Source organism: Battus philenor, unplaced genomic scaffold (genome assembly GCF_028537555.1).
Source record: "Battus philenor isolate CCGP_79_NKW_IND1 unplaced genomic scaffold, ilBatPhil1.0.hap1 SCAF_3, whole genome shotgun sequence".
In the NCBI taxonomy this organism is placed as follows: Eukaryota; Metazoa; Arthropoda; class Insecta; order Lepidoptera; family Papilionidae; genus Battus; species Battus philenor.
In genome coordinates this window covers 10,226,261-10,251,229 of record NW_027181693.1, presented here as the reverse complement: position 1 = coordinate 10,251,229, position 24,969 = coordinate 10,226,261, and the positions used below count along the sequence as shown (strand labels likewise).

Sequence of the window (24,969 nt, the reverse complement as noted above, 5' to 3'; positions counted from 1 at the left end):
AGGCACATCACGTTCAAAAATGTTTTAACTAAATGGTATTTTTCATCTACCATTAAGGTATGATAGATTTTAAATATTTTCTGAAATGTTTATATAGTTATCCTTGTTTTTAAATGTGATTTCTACCTCAAAATAATTCGGTGTTTATAAATTTGTATACGTTTCAATAAAGCCTCATAATTTTTGCCATATAGTTTAAAACTGTTTTTAAAATAAGAAAATATTCGTCCATAAAGGGGCCTACCAATGCTGCGTAATAAGTAAAGCGTTTATACGTGTAAATTAGAACCAGAAAATACCTTTCTTCATTTCTTTAACATCGTCCTCCATAACCATGGCTGGTAGTGCGGTGACGAGCGTGTAGTCATGAGGGGCCTGATGCCCGGCAGAGGCGTCTCGTCGTGGAGACGGCGTCGCAGCGGCCTGCGCCCCGGTCACTTCCCTGCGCTTCGGCCCGCGGAAGAGGCGCATGATGACCGATCACGCAACCATCGCGCCACACCGCACATGCGCTCAACTCTGCGAACAGATTGATCATCTCATAACAATTGTTTCTGTGGCGCCATTATCGATAACAATTACCTACAAACTTTTTAAATTCGATTAAGGTATGTAGGTAAGAAGATTCATTATTGCTATGATTATCTATTTCGAAAATTCTTTTTTATTTTAATTTAACTCATAGTCCTAGTTTGCGTGCGATTCAAAATGGCAAATAGTCCTGTATTTTTAACTGTTTTTTATTTATGGGCTTATGATATTGTTGATTTTGCAAGCAATCCATAATAAAATGATTTACCATCTGAAGCGTCCCACACTGCTTTTTAGTACTTTTCTGCACTTTTTAGTAGTTCGTTATTGCGAAAAATTGCTTAAAAATACATAAAAAATGTGCATAAAAAATTTTACTTTTATGAGGTGTTTAAAATTTATTTAGACGAATATTTAATATGACATACTCAAAACATTATAAATAACATTTCTATGCCATACATTAATTTATTTAATATTTACGTGTTATGCAAATACCAATTCAACAGATTATATGTGACACAAACAGATGTAGAGTTATTACACTCCTTGTTAATAGCTGTGTTCGTCCACTGGAAACCTATGCGGTCTAGATGAACTGTTTAATAACCGCTTTCATCGTCGATCGTATCTAGTGCATGTCCTTAAGTAGCGGATTATTTTTCACTTTAGCAAATTTTGTTATTGCTACAGACACTCGTTGGAGCATTTAATATAATTTTAATGACCATCCTTTGAAAAGAAAATGTTAATGACATGAGCACGACGCATCGGTCGCGCCGCGAATGGCTTTGCCGAGGGAGTTATTAATAAATCTACGTGCGTCCACGCGTCGTGTATCCGTAAAAGACTGTCGAGCTATAAAAACGTTCACGAGTATATGTCTCGTTCATATTTCTTGATTTCGTTATTAAATCTACTTAATCATTTATTATAGACGCTGTTATAGCAGTGTAATTGTGATATTAATTAAGCTATTTACAAACTAGTAAAAAGTTTACAGTAATTAGCTAAAATATTTATAAAAATTATTGTATATCATTGTTATTGATGATCGCCGATGTGACGTATTATAATTATGTAGAGCAAATGACTACGTTGATACTTAAGCTTTATGTCCTTAGGAAAAGTACTTTATATAAATTGTTTGATATTTTAATGACTTGAATAAGAAATAAGATAGATGTATGGTATAAAAAACAACATTTCTTGCTTTTTCTAAGCACACAAGTGTTTGCAGTTCAATGACCCTTTCAATGACCAATGAGATTTTTATATTTTGTACATTAAAAATCTGTTTTGGGGTAAAAAAAGGAAGCGGGGAATTATTGTGTATTTTTTTATTTAGTTTACGGTGGACGAGTTTTATAATGATTACATAAGAAAACATTTAGGATAATATTTTTTTGTCATATTTTATCACCAATTTGACTATTTTTCTGTTTTGCATACGTGACGAGGTGCACGTAGTAACTCAGGAAGACGCTACTTCCGGCCGGATATAGAAAACATTAAAGTAACTTTGGTTAACGTTGTGGATAATATTTTAACTGTATATTGCCGGCAAAAACTTTGCATATGAGACATTGTTTTACGATTAGCATTTGTCGTATTTCATGAGAAAACATTTTTATTAGCTTGTTAGCTGGCTGAGGTGTTTTATTGATTTAAAAAGTTGGTAATCCGATTGAATCCTGTACTGATTATATAACATTCGAAAACATATGGTACAACATACACATAGCAGGTAATACTGCTGCAGTTAATTTTTAATCAATAGTATTTTCGAAATTATATTTCTATAGAAAGTTAGAGGAGAAAAGAATGAGTAAAAGACCTTCGTACAATAGACAATTATTTACAACATATAATTACTAAAAAAATATGAGATGACACAGATAGATACCTAAAGATTTTGCATTGAAAAAACGAAGAATAATTAAAATTGGGAAATCGTTAAGAGAGCACGGCTTTACGTAGGATACCTTACACGAATAAAGTAAAAGTAAACGTCGCGCAGCTTCGAAATAGTTCGCCTTGATATTTCTTATTTAACCGCGAAATACTTCTCTTAAACCATAAATAAAATTAAAACATCGCTTTCGAATGGCAGAATGAACTGATCCTAGACCTAACAGGGCCTGCAAACTAATTTGTTTCTTTTGTTTTATAATTATGCATGAATGTTCAACTATCATTTTAACTAATTAAAATTCAGTAAATTTGTTAAAAATTTAACAAGCTACAGAGATCGTAATCAAGCTAATGGGTCCTTAAACATTTTCCGGTTAGTTTAAATTATATTTAAATTTGTATTACGCTGGAAATTCTTACGTAAAATTTTGTAAATTTAACCTTATTAACCTAGAAATTTAAATATATTCTCAATCAATCGAAATGAAATAATCCGTAGTTTTAAAAGTGTAAAGGTTTTAATTTCCGTAGTAAAGCTAACGTTACGTTAATAAAACGTGTGTGTAATTAACGTATCTATTAAAGAGAGCGCTGTCAATAAAAATAGACCTTTGTTTTTATGGCTAAACTAACCACCGTACTGTTAATACCATGTGCTATGATACCTGTACTGTCAGAAATAAAAATTTATTATTTTCTTCTTGTGACTATTTTATAAGTTACAAAACGATTTATTTCGTTTATGTAAAGGAGTTTATTTCGAATTTGATATGCGTGCTCGTAAGTGTTGCTTACAAAGGTAGAGTAATTATTGTCTATATACATCGTAGTGGCCTCTTGTTACATGCGGTCGGACAACATTCCTATACTGTTAGTAGTAGGTTGGCACATTAAATAGCGTTCAAGAATGAGTGATTTTTAGCAAATTGTGTAACATGTGTTTATAGTTTAAATAGTTGATTATTCGACCTTTATTAATCGTTTAGTAATACCATGTGAATAGAGTAAGGCGATGCTATAACAGAGGTTAGGGGCCAGGTAATTGCACGATTCGAAACGTTTCTACAAGCACGCGGTCCTGATGTATCCCCTCTTCTCAAGATTTCTAGATTACTCCTCACTTAAGATTCCTAGCAGATGGACGGAGCCATGCCGGGCACGCCACTATTCCCGAGCGCGATTTGTTTACGTGGCTTGTAATTACGTTTTTCTTAATGGCGCCAGTGCGGAGACACGTATTATCTTTGAGACGTGTGCTTTAGTATTCCGCTACCGGAAAAGTTCAACGCATTACGGGCACTGACTTTAAATAGATAAGTACTTATCACGTGTATTATGTTTTATATCATCAGAATTTTGTTTCTCATTTTATTTGGTAAGTCTTCTACTTAATGAGGGGATCAAATTTCATTAAAATATGTTAAATACATATTGATTGCGGGAAGATGTGTATATAGATAAAAAAATATTATCATAATCGAATACTTGTTGTACAAACAAGTCTTTTATATGGTTTCATTTATTATAGCAATATGTACAGGATGTTTGTTTATTGGTGTAAAAAGTGGTGAAACGTACTTTTTTATTGAAATGTGACAGACCACATAATTCTATGAAAGTAAACAAAAGTTAATTTAACCAATTATTCTCTGTAATATAACTGATACATTTGTTTTGTATATGCATGATAAAAGAACTAAAGTTTGTTTACAGACATTGCAAAGAATTTTATAAATGTGTGGGCATATTGCTTTAACTTTTTCTATATGTTTATTAATACCATTTGTCTATTCAATTGCGTACCATTAACACTAGGAGCTTTGTTTGTAATGAGTAAGTGGGCTTGCGTAGGGCGTTTGACGGCCATTGACATCGAGTGGCTAGGCAGGTGCGCGCTAACGAATATGAGCGTGGTTCTCTTTGCTAATAGCGAGCTCACGATTGTGAGATAATACTGCGTGTTGTACCTGGATTTGTCTCTGAGAAGCATAACATTTACAAGCGAAGAAAAAGTTGTTTTCGCAGAAATGACTAAGTCCGCCACGGTATGTTTATTTCTAAAGCGATTAGCGTTTATTCGTTCATCCTGTGCAATTCACGCTTAATCACCCGGATGAAGACAGCTTTAAATACAAGTTGAGTGTTCTGTACTAGCTTTACATTGCCATTGACTAATAAGGCTTTGAAGGTCTTAACTGTACTTACATTTAACTTGAGGTGTAATAATAGTTTAAATTGCTGTTTTATATTGGCTAAAAAATAAAATAAAAATAAGTTATAGTTACTTAAAAAATAATTACTCTTATTATTAATCGTCAAATTACATTTGAATTTTAATTTATATTTTTAATGAATCTTATAACAATTATTACATTAGTAAGCCTCTGTGACTAATAATAAATACATTAATAACTGAAAACAAGTGACCGAAGGAAAGTTTAATAACTTTAATTAATATTTTGTTATTGTCGGTGTAATAATGAGCAGTCTTAGCCCAGAAGTAGAGGACTGAAACTTGCGATCGTAGGTCGCGGGATACAATCTTATATAATTTACACTTTGTTTATTAATTATATAGGATTGCCACTGTTCACTAACAAGTTTCCAGAGGATTGGCGACAGCTTCCTGATAAGATACTTTATTTTCATTTCTTCGCATTCAAATGATACCCCAATAACAAAATTACTAGATTGATATATGTACAGACTACAGAGACTTATGTAAAGAACGCTTGTACGCTCGAAAAAATTAGCTAACATGAATTTGTACATGTGTATTGGCTTCTCGACTTTTTTAAAACTACTATAATGATACTTCCTACTAGTATATTACAAATTCATATAACAAGATGGTACTCGTTACACAATTTATAAAGTATCTTATAAGTTTCAAATAAAAACTTGAGTTAATTAATAGGTGTCGTAGACTTCGTCGACCCTAAATATTAATTTTCGTTTATCAAATCCTGGAAAATCCCTTTAATAGAAAATAACTGCATATGCACCATGTACATGGGGGTATAAAGTAACAGTACGTTATTCGACATTTAATAGCTTAATTGTATCTACGTGTAATTAAAAGCCGAGAGAAAATGTTGGTAATCAACTTTGAAGTATTTTGACCTGCTACGTTGGTACACGGTAGCAAACGGGTACTCTGAAGTAATACGCCTATTATGTTTATAAATAAAGTCCATGACTCACCTCATACCAGGGAAGCTCATGGAATAGCGCTCGGCAGTGGCGTGAGCGGGTTCACTGAAAAATTAAATAACTTATTTGCACATCTTCAGAGAATAGTTTTTTTCTTGTTGCCTTGTACAAAATACATTTTAAATGTGTTTCTCAACTGTTGTATTTGTCTTATGTTAACATCGTGTATATATATAAAATTGTTGTATATTTTTACATTTTATATTTATTGGAAATCATATAGCTGAAGTGATTATGATGATGATATTTATATCAATTTAACTTTTGTAGTCGACATATAATAAAAATTGACCAAACTAAATTACCCTAGTAAAAATAATTCTGTATCATTACCGCATCGAAAAGTTATAATAATATATTTATTTATAATTAATTTTTGAGAGAAAATAAAAAAATAAGATTTCATAGCATAGAAAATATAGCGGAGAATGGATTAAAATGCACAAGTAAACAAAAATATTATTTACGACAAAAAAATAATAAACGTAATACAATAAAGATTGAAATCCTGAAAGAAACAGATTTTTAAGTAAGATTATGAAAAAAAATTGAGTCGTAGAAATTACAAATCAATCTCTACCTAAAAATTTCATAATAGACCGTTTAAAACTATTCATAGATGTAAATAACATATGGCTGTCTGAGAAATACGTGTTTTTGTTAGCTCATCGTGTGAATGTGTTTGATGTCGAAGAATTAAAAACTTTTTTTACATGAATTATGTAATAATATAGAATATGTATCAATTTCAATATGTTTATTATTAGTATATATGAGTAAATATACTTATTAAACATGTTCTTAGCTACCTTATACAACGTACACGTTGACTACACGCTATTTGTCCTTCTTCTGGTTCCGTATAATGTGTGTAAGAAATTGCCTAGAGTGATAATAGTATTATTTCTGATGCCACGTTTATAATAAATTATTAAAAATGCTAAATTTAAAAAAGAAGCAATGTAGTTATTGAATATTTGAAAAAAAGCAGTCGTAATGCTGGCTACGTCAAAGGATCGGAAATATAAACATTCCATCACGTAGGTCTGTTTTATCGTCATCTACTGCAGGACAATAGGGCGGTGTTGAAAAAGTGGCCAATGGCAACCATAGATTGAAATGCGTATAGCCACACCATGACATGCAAATAGAGTTATTTCTCCGCAAGAAATGAATTTTTACCGCCCGGATAGTTTCACCATCAAAAAAACAGATTTTGCTGTCGCGTTTGTGGTATATAGGTATTGTGTTGATCACAATTCACCTTTTAAAATAACGCTAAACTATGGTAAATTTTGTCCATTGCAAATTTGTTTCAGACATGTTTTCATATAATTGTCGCCTTCTAACAAATCTTTATTAGAAATGCTCTTAAGTTTCCAGGTGTTACATAAATGAAACAATAAAGCGTAAATACGTTACTTTTGTTTAAATCACAAGATATTAACGTTTAGTCACTTCCGCAGATATTTCTACACGCGCTCTTGTTATTTCTGTCCTCTGCCGGAATTCCAATTCGAGACAAGAGATGTTTTTATAAGAAAAGGCGATATTTTAGAGAAAAGCTGAGATATTTGACTTTAAATAAATCAAAATATATATTCTGGAGTGGATACTGTAAAGTTTTTTTTTTTCATTTTAATAAAACAACTATTTTAAACATGTAATTTTGTTGTAAAGACATCTTGCTACACTAAAATAAAAATACTATATCTAAAATAACAGAAATAGCTCGACTCAAACGTGAACTAGCAGTCATTTAAACAGCAATTTAGTGATGTTTGTTGTTTGATATTTAAGTCGTATATTCAATTTTAGAGAATATGCGTATCAAGAGGCCTTATGTTTTAAATTACTGATATTTTAACGAAAATATTTACTATGTAAAATCTTATAATGTCACATGATTGGTAAAAATTAATATTGAAGGGGTAAATTAATTGTTAAATATTTAGAAACCACTTTATATGAAGCTTTGTTTGTGTCATACACTTACTGGTGGCACAGCCAGCGAGAGTTGTCGCTTAAACTGCCAGAATGTTTGCATCCCTGAAGACTTTTACTCTGCTAGTCTAAAATATGAACTCTCACAAACTCTTTTGTATCTGAAGGTAGTTGTAATAATCAGAATTATGTTAGTGTTGTAGGCAAAGTTAACATATTACATTAAAAAAAAAACACTTCCTGAGACGATACAGCCCTTTATAAGTGTTCACTTCTCTATAAGTCTCATAAAAGATTGTCGGGTCCACAAAAAGAAGTAAAAGAAGCATTTCTAGAACACTATTGAATTGAAGCTATTTCTCTATCACGTATATTGTTTAACAACTGTCACCCTCCCGTATTGCACGCGCTACCATTTGTGGGTGTAATTTCTTAAAATTAATTTTTAGTCATTTTTAACATGTCAAATTTTTCTCAAGTTTATTACTGATACAATTATAGTTTAAAAACATGCATTAAAAAAACGATCCTGATTTATCCTTTTGGGTGGAAGTCGGTAAGAGAAATTCTTTCCCAATTTTAAGTCTAATCCTTATGCTTTCAGAGATATCGTGATGAGTAAGTAAATAGGAGATCTCTTATGTAGATAAGTTGTTAAAATAGCTAAATACTGCTAATAATAAATTATTTTTAAGTTGGTTTACTGGATACTAATCCTCATATAATAAACATCCGGTACAAAGCCAACGTCTGCCTCAATTACCTGTATACCTACCGATAATTGCCTTCGAATCCCAGATTAGTCACATGTTGCATTGTATGTGGGCGTAAAGCGTGAAACTGTGCAATGACTTCTTCCTATAGATATCAGAGATTTGAAAATAAAATGTGTTATTATTCTTGGTTCATTCGTGTATAAGTATTTTTAAATAAATATTCCTCGTTTCCAGGGGTTAATATTCAAATATTAGCAATAAAAAAAAACAATTGTATTCTTTAGAGTTAGGGAATTTGTATGCGCAACGTGTGTAGCGGTTTGTCTCTTACGAAGTTCTTTTGTTTGATTTATAAAATATGTTCGGAATACTTTATGTAAAATGTAGTTTTATGTTATAACTATGAGTATACAGCTAATGAAAATTATATACAAATTTACATATGGTATACTAGCTGACTATCGCCCGTTTCGCGTGGCCCGGTCTACATTTTGTGGGTGTAATTTTATAGAGTCCATTCTTAGCCACTTTTGACATGCCAAAAAAAACCTGGCCAAGTTCAGCTGATGAGATGCCCACTACAAGGAATAGGCCTCCCCCATAATCATAATCACCACGCTTGACGGGCAGGTTGGCGATCGTAATGTGCTATTATGGTACACAGAGGACACTGGTGTCTATCCTCTGGAAACTTATTTGTAAGCAGTGGCAATCCTATGTAACTAATGTACAAATTCATACTTATTATGTGATACTTTGTTGAGGAAATAGAACCCGCGACCTACGCTCGCAAGTATCAGTCCTCTGTCGCTGGTCTATCATTGCTCCTAAGCAGTGGCGTACCTAGAACTTTTTCCGCCCGGGGCGATCTCCAATTTGCCGCCCTTTCTATTATAAGTCAATCAAATAGTTGTTTTTATAAATTAATAAATAAATAAATAATTAACACATAAATAAATTATTAAGTTATTTAATCAATATTAATTAATACACAGAGTAAATTTTTTTAGACATATTTTTATGCACTCGTAAATATATTTATATAATATTTACTCTTCTAGCTTTCATACTAGAAAAATCGTGTATAATGCTCTCAAAATTTTTATTATTTGTAATTTCTTGTTCTATTGACAATATTGCAAGATTTTGTAGTCTTAATTGACTCATTGTAGAACGAAGATAATTTTTTATCAACTTCAATTTTGAGAAGCTTCTTTCGCAACCAGCGACACCGATTGAAATTGTTAAAAAAACTCTTAACAAAATTACAATGTCGGGAACAGAATTTTCCAACCTATACTGCTGAATAAATTTTAGCAGATCAAGAGGGACCTTCTTCCCGTTTTTTTAATGTTTTGCCTCTTTTTTTAGTGTAGGTACAGCCATAAAAACCTGGATCCTTTTTCTTTTAATATGGAACTGTTCTTTATCAATGTCAATCAAGTCATTTATTTGACATTCAAATTCTTCATTTAGTAGGTTACACTTTATTATACACGAATATTTTCTTACAAGGCCACGCAACTGATCGAAGCGTTCTTTTATTTCCTCTATAATTCTGTCCATAGATGAAAACATTTCGTACTTCTACTACTACTAGGATAGATCTTCTACTACTGAGGATAGCCCCACGTCTCCACGTCGAATTTTCCCCACTCATATTTTTTCTCCTTCTAACTCGACGTTCAGTCGATATCTCCAGCTCTTTACAAATTATTTTGGCTGCTATAACAGCGTTTTGTACTAGCGTATCTCTTTGTTCCATGAAATGTGTTTGCAAAGAATTTAGTTTTATATGGCATTGGTGGACATTTAACTCTTTTACTTGCAGGTATTTTTGAGCGTCCTTAATTTCCAAAAGGACGGGTTCCCATAAATGAAGGTAACATAGAAAAGAAAAAGATTGCATAGAATTGAGTAATATGCCAGCATCTGATCTCGTTTTACTATTTTCTTCTTCTAATAATCATTTATTATTCAAGAAAGAAAATAAATATGAAATGAATAAGTTGCTTTTTACAACTATAAGTAAATATAAAAAATGCCGCCCCATGGTAAGTGCCGCCCGGTGCGGACCGCACCCACCGCCCCCCCCTAGGTACACCACTGCTCCTAAGTGATTTAGTTTGAAAATAACTATTTTTTGTGAATGTCCCCTCAATATCTTTTGCGTGTAGAATTACATCTAATCCGTTCTTAGCTGTCCTATACTAAACAAAAGAAATTATATCACCAAATTTCTAATGGTTCCACATATATCCCGATGAGTTACTACATAAGTGGAAATCTCAATTATATAAAAAGATTAGTAGTCTTCCGCAAGTTTTATTTAGAAAAAGCGTTAGATTGGTATGTATATCTTTATGTTAATAGCTTAATCCTTCATATGTGGTCCCCTTAAGTGGACCGTCAGTCTTGGTGTCAGACATTTAATATTGCCTTAAGGCTCCCGACAGAGCCTAACGACTGCTTTAAAATAGAATCGGTAAGATTAACGTCCTCTCGGAATTGTAAACGTAACCGGTGTTTGTTCGAAATGCAGCTCGGGTGAGTAGTTAATATAAATGAGTACCTACTTTTGCATGTTATAATTAGTAATAGCATTTGCTATTTGCTAAATTTTTAACGTAGTCTTTATTATCGGACCAATTATTCCTTTCAGTTTAATTAAAATTTACTACGAGTTCCTTAAATTAATGTCATATTTTATGTATATATGAAGTGTTCAAATAAACTAATTTATTTTTTTTGTATTATATCGTGGTAAATTTACCTTTATGTTCCAGATCATTATGCAGTTGAAAGTGCTCTGAAGTAGCAATTGCCAAAAAGAGTAGGATTATATTTGACTTCTACATATCTTAATTATTCCGAGGCATCTTCAACATTATCACACTGCTACCAAAACTGCTGTACCGCGCCTCAGGTATGTGCATGGCGAGATGAGAAGGAAGTATCGGCCACTGCGTTCCGACATTCCGCCGTTATTGCTCATGGAATCGTTTACGCTCTTTTTTCCTCAGGCCACACCTCGCCGTGTCTTTACTCTAAGGCGCGGTATAGCGGTTTTGGTAGTACTGTAATTATGTTAGTTGGTTCTATCTAGGTAGAATGAGCACACAGTACTTTGGGTTCTTGCAGTAAGATATAATCCATTAAAAACAGTTTTGTTTCACGAGTGTTATGGAAGGTAAATAGCTTACCTTACCTTACAAACTTAAAGTTGTTTTAGAAACAAAATAACCGTTGCCTAGCCTTTGGGGTATAACAGTTGGAGCTCTGGGCAAATGAATCATTTGCAAACATCGTTAGTTAACTACTGAATCTTACGTAGCCTGCTCGCGTGTCCAAGCGAAACGCACTTAACGACTTGCCACGTTTCTGCAAACCTATGTTTATGTTACTAGCGTGCAATGTTCCATTTATTCAATATGTCTGACTCGGGCGAGTATAGAGATTTGTTAAGTGTAACAAGTAGCGGTTTTTGTTGCTATAAGTCGACCGAGTGGTTATTTATTTCATAATAATTTTTAATAAGTTTTTACGGTTGCTTCCACGTGCATTACTTGTTTGTTTTTAATTATTCCTATGGCACGCATAAATAATAATATACACAAAAAACAGGTACTGGTCTAAAACGTGGCCTCATTTCGGGACTTATTGGTAAGCTCATCGTCGTTCAACGATCGGTGGAGAGGGCTCGCGATTTTTTTTTCAAGATCGATTCGGCAATAATGGCGCAGAAAATTAGCAAGTCAAAGTGGCAGTAGGCCTGCCCTGTAGCAGTAGCCTGTTACATAGGTCGCAGAACATTAGCTGCTGGAGCCTTAATGTTCTGGAGTGGAGATCACGGACCGTTTTTAGATGATCGCCGATGATCCAGATTCTGGACGCAGGCCGGTTTCACCTAGTCTTAATGAAAATCCTGGAGAAAGGAGACGGTATAGATACTGTGGAGAAGAATATAGGTACAGAAAAACCGTCAAGGCTTCATCAACGTCTTGCAACTTCCAAGCCAGAGAAGCTAAATACCAGTTGGCACACTGCATTTACCAAAATAAATATACAACAAAATTTATGTATTCAAAAGAAAGAAAGAAATAATACGTAGTTTATGCTGCAACTGATTCGTAATAAACTTTATAAAGCTTTATATTTTATGTTTAGTCATTATATATCGTGTATACTTTTGGAGTGTTAAAAATTTAATTCATGCACGTGTACATAACGGAAATTGATTGATCTTAATTTGTTTGTCTAATATTAATACAGTAAATTTTAAATATAACAATGAACTGTTATACTCTTCATTATTTCCAAAATTCTAGCACTAAAACTCATTTTATAACATGTTAGTAATGCAAATAATTTTCTATCGTCAATTTGGCAAGAAAAAATATCGGTCCTCGAAACACTTTCAAGAAGTAATAATAATTGTATTTTTTATTTATTTAGATTAACAAACCGATGTACAATGTAATTATTACTAATTTCACACGTCTTTATTTATTTTTAAAATTATTTCTATCTACCTGATGTAAATAAATCTTGTGTAACTATTTTTTTATATTTAACACACTATGCATATAAAGTTTGTATATAAATATGGAACGTCACAGCGAGGGATTAAATATAATTATAAACGTTTTTTTTCCATTAAAACCAAAGAGATTTTGTTTTTATAAGAAGTTAAATACCATTGTTTTTAATGTTACATTTAAATACACCTTTTAAATTGTGTGAGAATATAGCAAACATTTTATTCATGAGGAACGATGCTTTTTTACTTGGCTATGGTATAGTTATTTATCAAATTACTTATAACACTGTTTCGCCACCCGACTCGTGAACTTTATAAAAGCCTGTGAACTCCTCTTGCAAGTGAAAATTTTGTAAAAAAAAGTATAAGCAACCTCTACTCGATGAAAGGAATGTGTCTACCAAATTTCACATCTCTAGGCCTTATCGTTCCAAAGATATCGCCATGAATCACCGCATAGGTTGAAATCTTTCATATAAAGATATACGAAATGTACAAACATCACATTCATATTATTCGGAGATACTTAGCAGTTGAAGTAGTTTTCACTTCAAGTACGTTCTTTTTCAGTGTTTATTGCAATAGAAGGATATCAGGAGTTCTCCGTTATTTTATGGATTACATCATAGAAATAAAATTGATTTATTTTGCGTTAGTATATGAAGAATAATGAAAGAATATATTAGAGAGCCAAACGTACTGTCAAACTTAAAGGTAAGTATAACATTTATGTTTTTTCTTTTATGGAATTTAATTTTTGGCATATTCTGTTTAAAATGTTGCTGATTTTGGGAAACTGGCTGTAAGTTCCCCAAATATTCCAAAAGAAAATAAATAGTATTTAATATTTTTCCATAGAAATATTTAAAAATATTTTAGTGGTATATATGCACCATGCAAGTGGTAGTAAGGAAGATCCCATGTTGATATTTCTTTCTTCCTTGGCGGGTAAAATGAAAGCCACAAAGAGTCAATTTACGAGGACAATTTTGACCCAAACACAATGGCGGCCACTATCACACTGTTAGCGCCCGAATACAAATCAGCGTGTGAATTTTAATACGAACGAGCCCCAATAATTTAACTCTGAAAAGTATTGATAGCTCTAGTGACCAGTGACAAGAAGCGTTCTCGCTTGATTTCTACAGGAATATTTAAGAGTGTAATAATAACAACAAATATAAATAAAAAGTTTTTTTGTAACCTTTTTTGTAGATACAGGTCTCAAATAATAAATCACAGCAATAGCGCGCTATGTTTCACCACTAGGGCGTACAAGTATTAAAGTCAATTTATAATGATAACCAATTTTACATTGTAAGCCATATCAATATAATAATTCCATAGTTCAAGAGCGGAAAAAAGGTACAGAGTAAGAGAGGAAACAAGGGCATATGATAAATACAATCTTGTTAAGAGTAAACACTGACCAGGCTAAATAATATCGTCAGGAAGCAAGGAGAGTATAATTTTGATTTATATAATATAACGAGCGAAGGCAATTTGTCGCGCGTACTGTTAAGCGCACGATTTAGATTTACTACAGAGTGGGCGGGCGGAGGAGACGCACGAGCCTGTGCCCGTAGGCGGACGTCATTGACAAGACCCACCGAGTCCACTTCTCTACCCACACGCCGAGCTTTACGATCTACTACAAAACGAGTGCCAATAAAACTTTAATACTTTTGCTGCAGCACCTTATCGAAAACAAATAATGCATATCTTCGTTGTGAAACCAATTTTAGTTCTGTGCAAGAAGTGTAACTTTCAGATATTGAAAAAAAAAACTTTCTAAATTTTTGAAGTTAAATAATAGTCACAACACATCTTTTTCTAAACCATTCAAAACCGAACACGTATTAGTGTTTGTATATAGCATCGACGATAAACCTATTTGCCCTCATGCCTTAATCTAATTTAAAAAGGTTGGTAATTATTATTCTCTACTTAAGTATTTAATATTTATTAATCTTTGTCACATTTGGCGTTTAATTAAAAAAACTCTAACAAGTCACCGAAATAGCACTCTCAGTGTGATAATTGCGTTACAGTGTACAAGCGTCATCGTTTAATCTCAATTTTTAACTTTCATTACCCTAAAAGTATTAAGTTAAAGTAACGGTAATTAAAGCTCTCTTTTGTTTATTCCTTTATCCATTGTTTGCGTTATCTTTAGTTGATAAAAGGGTCAATGCCCTTCTTGCTGATTAGATAGCTACGCCTAACAGTATCATCGTTTAAAAAGCTCCACTCAAAGCGAGCCAGACTTTAAAAAAATCAGAACTAAAGCATGATGATGAACATTAATCGTCTGAAATGGTCATAAAATATAAATGGACCGCGGTACTTAAATGTTTCCTGTCACAAATTTGGATCTCAAAGAGATTATTCATTCAATATACGAGCTTCATAATAAATGTAAAATGATAAAGACAATAATAATTCGATAACGGTGCATTTTGTATTTATAATCCGCTCATTACGTTTCATTATTACTAAACGCTATACTTTGTTTTTTACCAATTTTTATCGACAGCTAAGATTTTAAGGCTCTGCGTTTACTAACGGATTATAAGCTGAAGTAATGAGATATTATTGTTAGCAAATACACAATTTAAAATTCGAGATATAATACTTAAAAATGTGAGCGAAAAGATTGTATATTTTGACATGAAAGTATTTAGAATTTTGGTCGATTGTGTATATGTACAAAACATTATCTCGTCCAATACCCGTCAGTGTGGTGCCGAAACGTCGCTTCCACTCATTTGCAGGATGAGTATTTCTCAAATAGATCGAATTAGGAATGACCTAAATTGATGATGATGATAATGAATATAAGTGATGATAGTATCAACAGTTATCTTAATGACTTTGGTTTTAAGATCACTTGTTTAATAGACATTATAAAATGACATATCCATAATAAGATATTACATCGTGTCCACGATGTAATGTCTATTTTACTATTATACTTTCTCTACTCCCTTATCGACGGGCGATACAATGTTAAAATACCTTTCTATTACATAAACTAGTAGTTTTTTTTTTCTTTTTAGTTTAGAGTTTCCACCTAAATACGTCTAGAAAAGAATTTACAAGCAAAGCATAAATTGTTTTTTTTGTAATGAATTCTTGTAATATTTTTGACATCAAAAAGATCATTTCTATATGGAGCGCTTCTTTTCATCTCCTCTATAGCTACAACAAACGAAACTATAATGATAAAAGAAAGTGTATGAACAGTAAAGTGAACGAAATTTACGGTTATGAGTTACGATGCAGAATGCGAGTTGTTCGAAGAATAGTGATGCATAATTCTTAAAACTATTTATTATTTGCATGTTTTTGCATATTAGACAGTTACAATTATTAAAATAAAATCTTTTTTATAAATAAAATCATCAAGTATGGCAACATATCTCGGTAAGCCGAAAATATGAAAGTAGATTAAGATATATGGAGGGTACTTCTCGATAGAAAAAATGGAAAAAACAGCGAAGATTAGATTCACTGCAAGAATTAGATTCACTGCTTTTCCAATAAAAGCTACAGTAAATTAAAACACTTGTCTCGTGTTCTCAAGACGGCAATCGAAACCAAAATATAATCACTTAACCAAGAATCACTAAATGATCACTAAGCTCTTGTGTACCAAATAAAAAAAATATTATTTGTAAGCAATCATTTTTATATAAATGTATTTTCATATGTCTCTAGTTACAAAGGTAGGATTATTAAATAGACCCTTTGAGACTTTATCTTGACTCATATTGTTTTAAAAACAAGTAGATCACGATAGATTCATCCGGAACTCACGTCAGTGATAAGTGATTTGTTCCGCGTTTGATATTAAGAATTCAAGCAATTAAAGCAATTATCTTTAGATGTTCGTCATGCTTCACGGTCACGTAATAAGTGAAGCTTTTTCTCTCTAAAAGTATCCAAAACTACATTTACTTTAACGGAGTTTGACTGGTACATAACAAATTACTATAAATTAATTTTCGTCTTATTTATTCCATTTATGAACAACTGTTTTCTTACAATTACTTCCAAGATAGATATTTTTCGGTGCTAAATAAGATAAAACAGTCCGCTAGTTACCTGCTGTTCGGCGTTAGTGTCAATACACTGAAGTGACCGTTCCCGTCCCGTGCCTTTTCTACCTGACCATCTGTAACGCTGTCTTGTTTAGAATACATCAAATTTATGCTTTAGAAACTGATAAAGGTGACATTTATTGCTTAGAAGTAAATATCGTAAATAGCGTAAACTAAATTTATTTCTGTGAATCATTAAAATAAACCACGAAGTTGGGATATACACATTAGCATATGAACATGGTTTATTGCAATCTTAAAATTGTATATAGGTGTTAACGAACGTATGTACATACATTTGTTAAAAATTAACTTTGCCTTACGTTTATTTCATTAGTACAACGTTTTTTAAATTCGCCGTTTATTCAAGAAATAAATTAGGAAATAAAATTTTTATTGCTCCTTAGCAATCATGTTAAGGTTATCCCGTCTTTCTATTATCCGTCAATACAATTTTCAATAAACCATATGTACTCTTATACGGAACTTTATATAATAATATAATTGAATCATGTCCCATTTTGAAATAGTTTTAATTTTGAAAATTAAAGTGCGTTGCAGTGTGTTTTAATTATAATTAATCATTTTAACCGATATTATAACTTGCGGCGAGGACAGGTAATTACTGATGGCTGCGTTCTATGTGCAAGATTAACATTAAATGTCTTAATCACTTACAGCAAATAGCAAAGGTTTAATAATAATAATATAATAATATAATTAAAAAAAATACTGGAAATGGGAGGACAGTCAAGTGGTTATGTGATCACAGAGACCGAGATGTTTACTACAATTACCGATAATGAACGCTGTAGATGCCGTTACCTCGGAGGACTAGATTCTAATCTTGGCTATCAGTAATTGCAGCTACATAGTCTACGAAAATTTGCATTATAGCGAGGCTTTATTCACATATATTTTCGTCAATAATCGTAACTATCACATATCCTATATATATTTATAAGTTATGAACTAATCACTTTTGTTCGTGTGAAAGTACAACATATACGTACAAGTACATTCCGTTGAAGTTGTAGGTGAATAGAGCACAATCGTCATGTTTCATTGGGCCCAGGGAATCGTAGCTTGATGAGCATTAATTAAGCGTTTGTATTCGGTTACCTAAAAGGATTGCGTGATAATTCGATTGTAATAACAAGTTGTGTCCAGTGAAAGTCGCGGCGTTACTTAATACACGTAATGGGTGTATAAGAAGCGTTGTCCGACCGGCGACAGACCGCTCGCGATCATCTCGTTGTAAAAATTTCAATAGTAATTAATGCTTAATACCCACTTGTGAGAACCAGTCGGCTTCCGGCCTTACACATAATTTAAGTTGTTGATTCGACTTTACAAGCAATTAGGCTTCGAACGAACACAAAATATTTGATTACAAATGAGATAAAGTAAATCTTGAATGTGGTTTTATTAACTTGACTCTCTGAATAAATAAAATGGTATGGATGGTCGTAGTATCATCGCAGTACATAGAGAGTGATTGAATATAGGTGTATAAACTTTAAAGAGGTAAAAAAATATACCATTTGTCAGCAAAAAGCTGTAAAGCATTTCAACTTATTACTACTAAACTTCTTTAAGTAATTAATTTGGGGCATGTTCTTCTTTGACGTAATAATATGGGGTTAGTGCACGGCTCTTTCAATAGTTTCTCGCCGTCTTTCCCAGTCGCAGGCACTTGGCCCGCATAGAATCAGGGACGAATCCAAGATGGCTCTCACGCGATCCTCCCATTACTAAGCTTGGCGACCTCTGGATTTTGACCCATTCACTCCATCTTGAACAACGTCTCTTTCTACAGCGTCGTGTTTCTTATATTTAACATTGCTAAGGTAAGGTTTAAATAAAAAAAAAAAAAGATTAAAATAAAAGTAAGATTTAAAATTTATAAGTGAATGATTGCCGAGAGTATTGATTGTTCTTGAGCTTCTGGAGAATGCATTTGAGGCAAAGAACTAATAAAAGTTTTGATTCTCAAAAAGTACAACGTAATATAAAATTGCACCTTTTTTGTAAGACGAGTAGCATGTAAGTCAAGCAAAGAAGTTGAAAGCCATTATAACGCAGTCCAAAATATTGCTACTGGATCTGTGTCATGTGCTCGTAATATCTCTATAGATTCGAAAAATACACTAAGTGAACTGTATTCATTAAAATACATTAGTAACAAAAATAAAACAAAACTGTTTAATGCGCTTCATTCCATTTTATTTAAAAATTGAATTTTACAGCCTCTTTATATGTAAAATTTTATATCTTAAGTCTTCATATACTGCAGGCTTTTTATAATATGGCTTTATTAATTGTTGTCGGTTTTTAAAACATTAAAACCGTTTTGAAAATTTATGCTTATCCTTTAAGTAGTCTTTCAATGACGACGTGTACAATGTAATAAAAAAAGTTTATTTAAATAATGATTTCAAAATAACACGCCCACTATATATACATTTTGAAGTGACCTCGGATATCAGAAGTCTAAAGAAGTATACAAGATATTCTATACGTTCCTAAGGACGTATGAATCAGCAACAGATGTTGTTAAAAGCATATTGCAATACCACGTTTGTGCTTTGATCCTTCGCATGATTTAAAAGCCTAAAATAACATAAATCGACTTGGAAAAGATACGTAGATTTAGTTTATTTCTCAGTACCTTTTAATACTATTGTAAAATATAATTAATATCACAGATGTAATGGTCGCATGCTACCGGTTTTATTGCAAATCTGTAGAGAAGCCTTTGACAAGCTTTGGACGTCTTACGGTTGAAATGATGATAATCACGGTAATGAATTATCTCATCTATAATTTATGATAAATTTTCCATATATTTATAAAATAATTATCAGCATTTTTTTTTATTGAAACTTTTAATTACTCGAAGAAACAGTTATAAACAGAAGTCTCTAAGAAATAATCGTAATATATCTAATTTATTTTAAATGCAAGTGCCAAATGTTATTTGGCACTAGCATTTGTTGTAATAAAGATTATCTGGAAGTAATTTTATGTCAAAATGGTAATGGTTTATTTAAAAGTCACAAGATTATTGTATCTTGATTATGCTGATTTACTTTATAATTCAAAACAATTTTTTTATCTAAGTGTTTAGTATTACATCTTTTATAGATTATAGATGTTATACAATGCGTAACAGATTTAGTAGTGTTAAATAAAATTGTAAAACAATCTAAATTTTTCAAATATATTGTTTCGACGAACTAAAGCACAAACTAATCAAAATAATCGACACGGCTAATTGAGTGCTAGACAGACGTCCGAGATAATTTTTGTAAACAAGTTAGTTATGTAATACGGTTGACCAGTCATCGAATCAATTAGTAAACCGTTCCATTCATTCACTCGGTCATTGCATAAGCAAATTTACACTTAAGATGTTTAAACAAATATGTTTGTTAGTTATTTACTACAATGACAGTATTAAATGATTTAAATAATGATAATAATGAATAATTTAAAGATTTATAAATGTTTAAAAGTACACGTTACACTTACGTTATTACTTATTTGTCACATAAACTATGTTAATTAATAGAAAACGTTTTTACATTAACGTAAGCAGTAGGTCAAAAATATTTACATTTATTCTAGATAGTGAAAGTGGTGTCATCTTTTAAACAGGAAACTTAAAACATCGTAAAATAGAGCGAAGTCGATAAATTTTTATTTCGTTTTTAATGAAGGCGTGTTTATTTCCTACTCACATTTCTATAAAAATAACTGTTTTTTTAACATTATTTATGTAATCTACAAGCAGTGATAACTAAGCGGTAGAGGACTATGACTTGCGATCGTCGGTCGCGGGTTTGATTCCCGGGATAAAATTTTATATAATCTGAATAGGATTGCCATTGCTCGCAAATATGTTTCCAGAGGATGGGCAGCAATGCCCTCTTCTTATTATAATACCACATTGCGATCGCCAATCCGCCTGCAAAGCATGGTGATTATAATATATCCCCTTCGATATTTTGGGGGACGTCTATGCTCTGTAGTAGGTCTATCTTCTAGTTTATTCATGTCTATAATTTATAGTATTATTAGAAAATCTGATTATCCAATTTTATTCTAATCCGAAAGAACAAATGTAATCGACGTACACCTGCGGATAAAAAACTTTAGCTGGTAGTGGGCAGGCAATACAACATTCAGAACAGATGGTCGTATTGGCCTCTGGTCATACCAGAACCTTCAAGCCCCAGCGACCACGGATCGGCACGCGCAGCGTGGACAGACAAACTTGTTAAGGTAAACTGAAGATTGGATGCAGGCAGCTTGCCTAGTAGACGTCATTCGGATAGCGAGGACTTAAAATTTGATACTAGAATATTTAAGTTTTTAAACAGGTTTTTGTTATACGATAAAAGCAAAACGGCTCTAATAGATTTTAATAAAACGGGATAGTGCAAGGACAATATACAAGCATGCAAATTTCATCTCATAGCACGAATGCAAAGGGTAAGCTGAATAAATAAGTTGTTAGCACGACATAAACCTTATCAGGTGGTTCAATCAAATACCGATTATCGATAAAGGACAGGTCAAACCACAAGTGAAGCAGTAAGTTTATATCTTTTTGACTGGTTGTAACGGGTCCTGTACAACTTTTAAATTAGATTACTGGTGTGGTCACTAAATAATCCACAATTATTTTAAAAAACTTAGAAATTCTCTTTCTACACTGGGTGATTGGTTATGGGTGCTAAAATGCTAGTTCGAGTCGTTTGTCTGCAAAAATCTCTAAAACATTTGCACATACTTCCAATCATCTTGTATAAAGTTATTACTGAAATTTAACAGGCCGTTAAATTCTGTTTCTATAAAGTCTGCAGGGATAGACAATTCTTTTAAACATTTAGTAAGTTTTCAGACTTGTAAACTATTTTCTTATTGAATTATCAATACGTTATTTATTATTTCTGAAACCGATGATTTTTTGGTATTGTGTAACAATAATTAACAAGCTTTTATATCTGTAACCAATCTCCCGTATAAAACTTAAGACGTCTTAGATGTACATAATGGCCTTTAACTTTTTTTTTCTTTAGTGTGTCTTTAACATGAAATTGTTCTATAAAGAATTATTATTAAAAAGAATCCGACACTGCTCAATGTTAGTTACGTCGGTCTCAATGAGCTATGTCCTCACAATGTTCTGTCGCATGGAAACACATTTTTTGCATATACGCTCTCATGTGTTTTCTGTCGTTAATAACTGTCATGTGCTTTAGTTACAGTGTTCGAGTATAAATGATCTATTGCGAATCGTAGTAACATGACCTAAATTTTGTTATTATGATTAGAGGACACAATTATCATTGTTGTTTGAATATGATATTTATTACAACGCTAATATATTTGGTTCATAATGTTCTATTTTTAAATTTATATTCTTTTTAATTTAAATGTCTTTATTTATTTTTATGATATTCGTTATAGATCCAGAGAAACCAACGATAAAAGTATACGAGTTTAGGGTATAAAAATATTATGACTTTCACCCTTATATGGGACATCGCCATCAAGTGTTTATAAACTTTATTACCAATATAAGTATTGTACCCACTTTTATATTTAAGCCAATATTAAGTATAATAATAAGAAGATGGGGTGGATTATATTGAAACATTATGTTTTGTGTGTTTAAGGAAATTAGCGCCGCCAAGTGCGGGAAGACTTCCAATATGAGTCACCACAAGGCTAAGAGGATCGCCACAAAGTAGAAACCCAGGGATGAAGGAAACTTCAAAATTGAAAGGTACAGAAGCAGCGAAAATCAACGGCAACAGCTACGGAATGAGGACTGCTCCCCCTTACAACAACTGCATGAACGAAGAAACAGTGAAATATTTAAGTGGCGTACAAGAACGGGTAGAACAGTAAAAGATATTTAAATTTTAGGTTGCGACCTATGAAGCTGTAACAGCCCCCACAAGGCTAACAGCGTCAACATCTAAAAAATACAAAAGACTATATAGAAAGCATTGTACTACTTACAACAACAAATTTATTTTTCGATCAATATGCACCTTTTTAAATTACCTTAGTAATGATCTCTTACACAGCTAAAACTAATTGTAGATTTTGTATTAGTAAATTTGCAACAAATCACATTGAAGTTAAAAAAATAACATAAAATTCAGTAGGCAAGTCACTTTCAGGAGAAATGTAGGCATCATTATCACCATGCATGCTAACTTCAAATAAAAAGCCAGCATAAGTAGGAAATGCGTCGAGTTCCAAGTAAGATAATCACAAAGAACGTGGATGAACCCATGTTTATTATAACTCTAATGGCAGTCGGGAATCGTTAGGGATTTCAACGTGAAAGTTATATAATATATATGTAATACATATAGTCATTGAATGGCTTAGATAAAGTTTGATTTAAATCTTTATCAACTTCTCTCTACAGGATGATTGCCTAAAAAGATAAAAGCTTTAAGAAGGTGAATGTATCTCTCATTTGCCAACAAAAATCTATAATTCCTTTATATCTATTGCTAATCACCTTGTATAAAGTGGTTACTCTGCAATATGTTACAATAATTTAACTTTTCTATAGGAATGTGGCAGATCAATAACTTCTGGCAGTATAGTCTTTAAAACAAATAAACAGTGATTAATTTTAATGTATAGTAATCCGAATTTTGAAAACACTTTTTCTTTCGATATTAATTACTTTGGAAACAATTTTGGATATGATGTGTCATATATAAATTTTACAGCAAATGAGTTATACATTCACTACTTTAAATTTTTTACATTTCATTCAAATACTATAGTTTTAATAATAATACTAAAAATTAATGCACGTTTGTGTTCGTACCAGAGCACATCACGGCATTAAGTACATGTACTCGAAATCCACCTAAACAAATACGCATTGTAGGCACTCACCAAAGCTAATTACCTTTTACCGAACTGAAGCTCGGTTTGTTTCATTTATAGCAGCTTCTCCCTTTCAGTAACTCTTTTATGTCGAAGACCGTGTGTAAAAATACGTTTTAGATGTTTTAACAACTAGAAATGTCCGTCTGTCTTAACAAAGCCGAATACCTTGGCTTGTTCTTGAAATTAACAAAGTAAATGTTTGTGTTTCGCTCCACTTAGCTATTGTTTGTTTTTGTATTTACAAAATATAATAAATAGAGTTGAACTAGTTCCTTTTTTATGTAGTATACGTAAATTTAAATATGTTTTTATTATACTTAACTACTTTTTCTGAACCACGTGGCCTTTTAAATTAAACATTTTTTTCTTACAAACTTGTAAATAAATAAAAAGCGATAATTAAATGATTTATGTATAATATGGCGGACACGATTCTTTTCGAAATAAGAAAAATATAGTTATACTACTTGCATACTTTTTTTATTAAAAAGGCTACTTACATTCAAGCGTTTCAGAGGAACCGTGTATAAAAGGAAAGAAAACAACACAGAGATCCACAAATAAGTCACAACACTGTAAGGGCACTGTAGTGAAGACGTGACGCGGACGATCGCGAATACGTTATCACAGGGGCACGGAGACGTGCGGATCGATCCGACTGCGGGGAGTTTTTGATAAGCGCAGTGCAGTACACCGGAGCGTCGGTCTCGGTGCGCGCGACACCACTGAGGGCGGACGGAGTTCGACTCGCGTGCCGGCTCAGCGCCGTACTACAATGATAAGCCGAGATATTCGCCGCAAGTGAATCCATTCATTACATTTTCATTGCTATGCATGCTCGTATTAATCTTTTTAAATGTTTAGATGGCTACTGGCTAACCAGAACTGGTATGACTTGGTGTTTTGATAGCGTTGTATAAATCAGAACTATGCAACTAGTTTTAATTTACTTCGCGGTAAATTAACATTAAAACATAACCATCTATGCTATAATATGTTTATTGAAGAGAAATAAATTCGTGTAGTAGACCGAATTAATTTGACTAGGCATTGGTTAACGAAACCCAATATACAG

General features: G+C 32.4%; 1 protein-coding gene across 3 annotated transcripts in view; it reads right to left on the bottom strand.

Annotated features, from left to right (window-relative positions):
* LOC137926660 (uncharacterized) overlaps window positions 1–24,594 on the bottom strand; it is a 29,854-nt gene extending 5,260 nt beyond the window's left edge. The window contains exons 1-3 of one of the 3 annotated variants that reach the window (XM_068770330.1): window positions 24,395–24,594; window positions 5,650–5,703; window positions 300–519 (exon numbers count right to left, since the gene is read on the bottom strand). In XM_068770330.1, coding sequence (XP_068626431.1) covers window positions 300–471 — 172 coding nt within the window. In that variant the 5' untranslated portion in view covers window positions 472–519; window positions 5,650–5,703; window positions 24,395–24,594. Of the gene's footprint in view, window positions 1–299; window positions 520–5,649; window positions 5,704–16,965; window positions 17,009–24,394 lie in introns of those variants that run through there. The other 2 variants (XM_068770332.1, XM_068770331.1) reach the window with 2 other exon arrangements.
* Window positions 24,595–24,969: the final 375 nt, after the last annotated feature.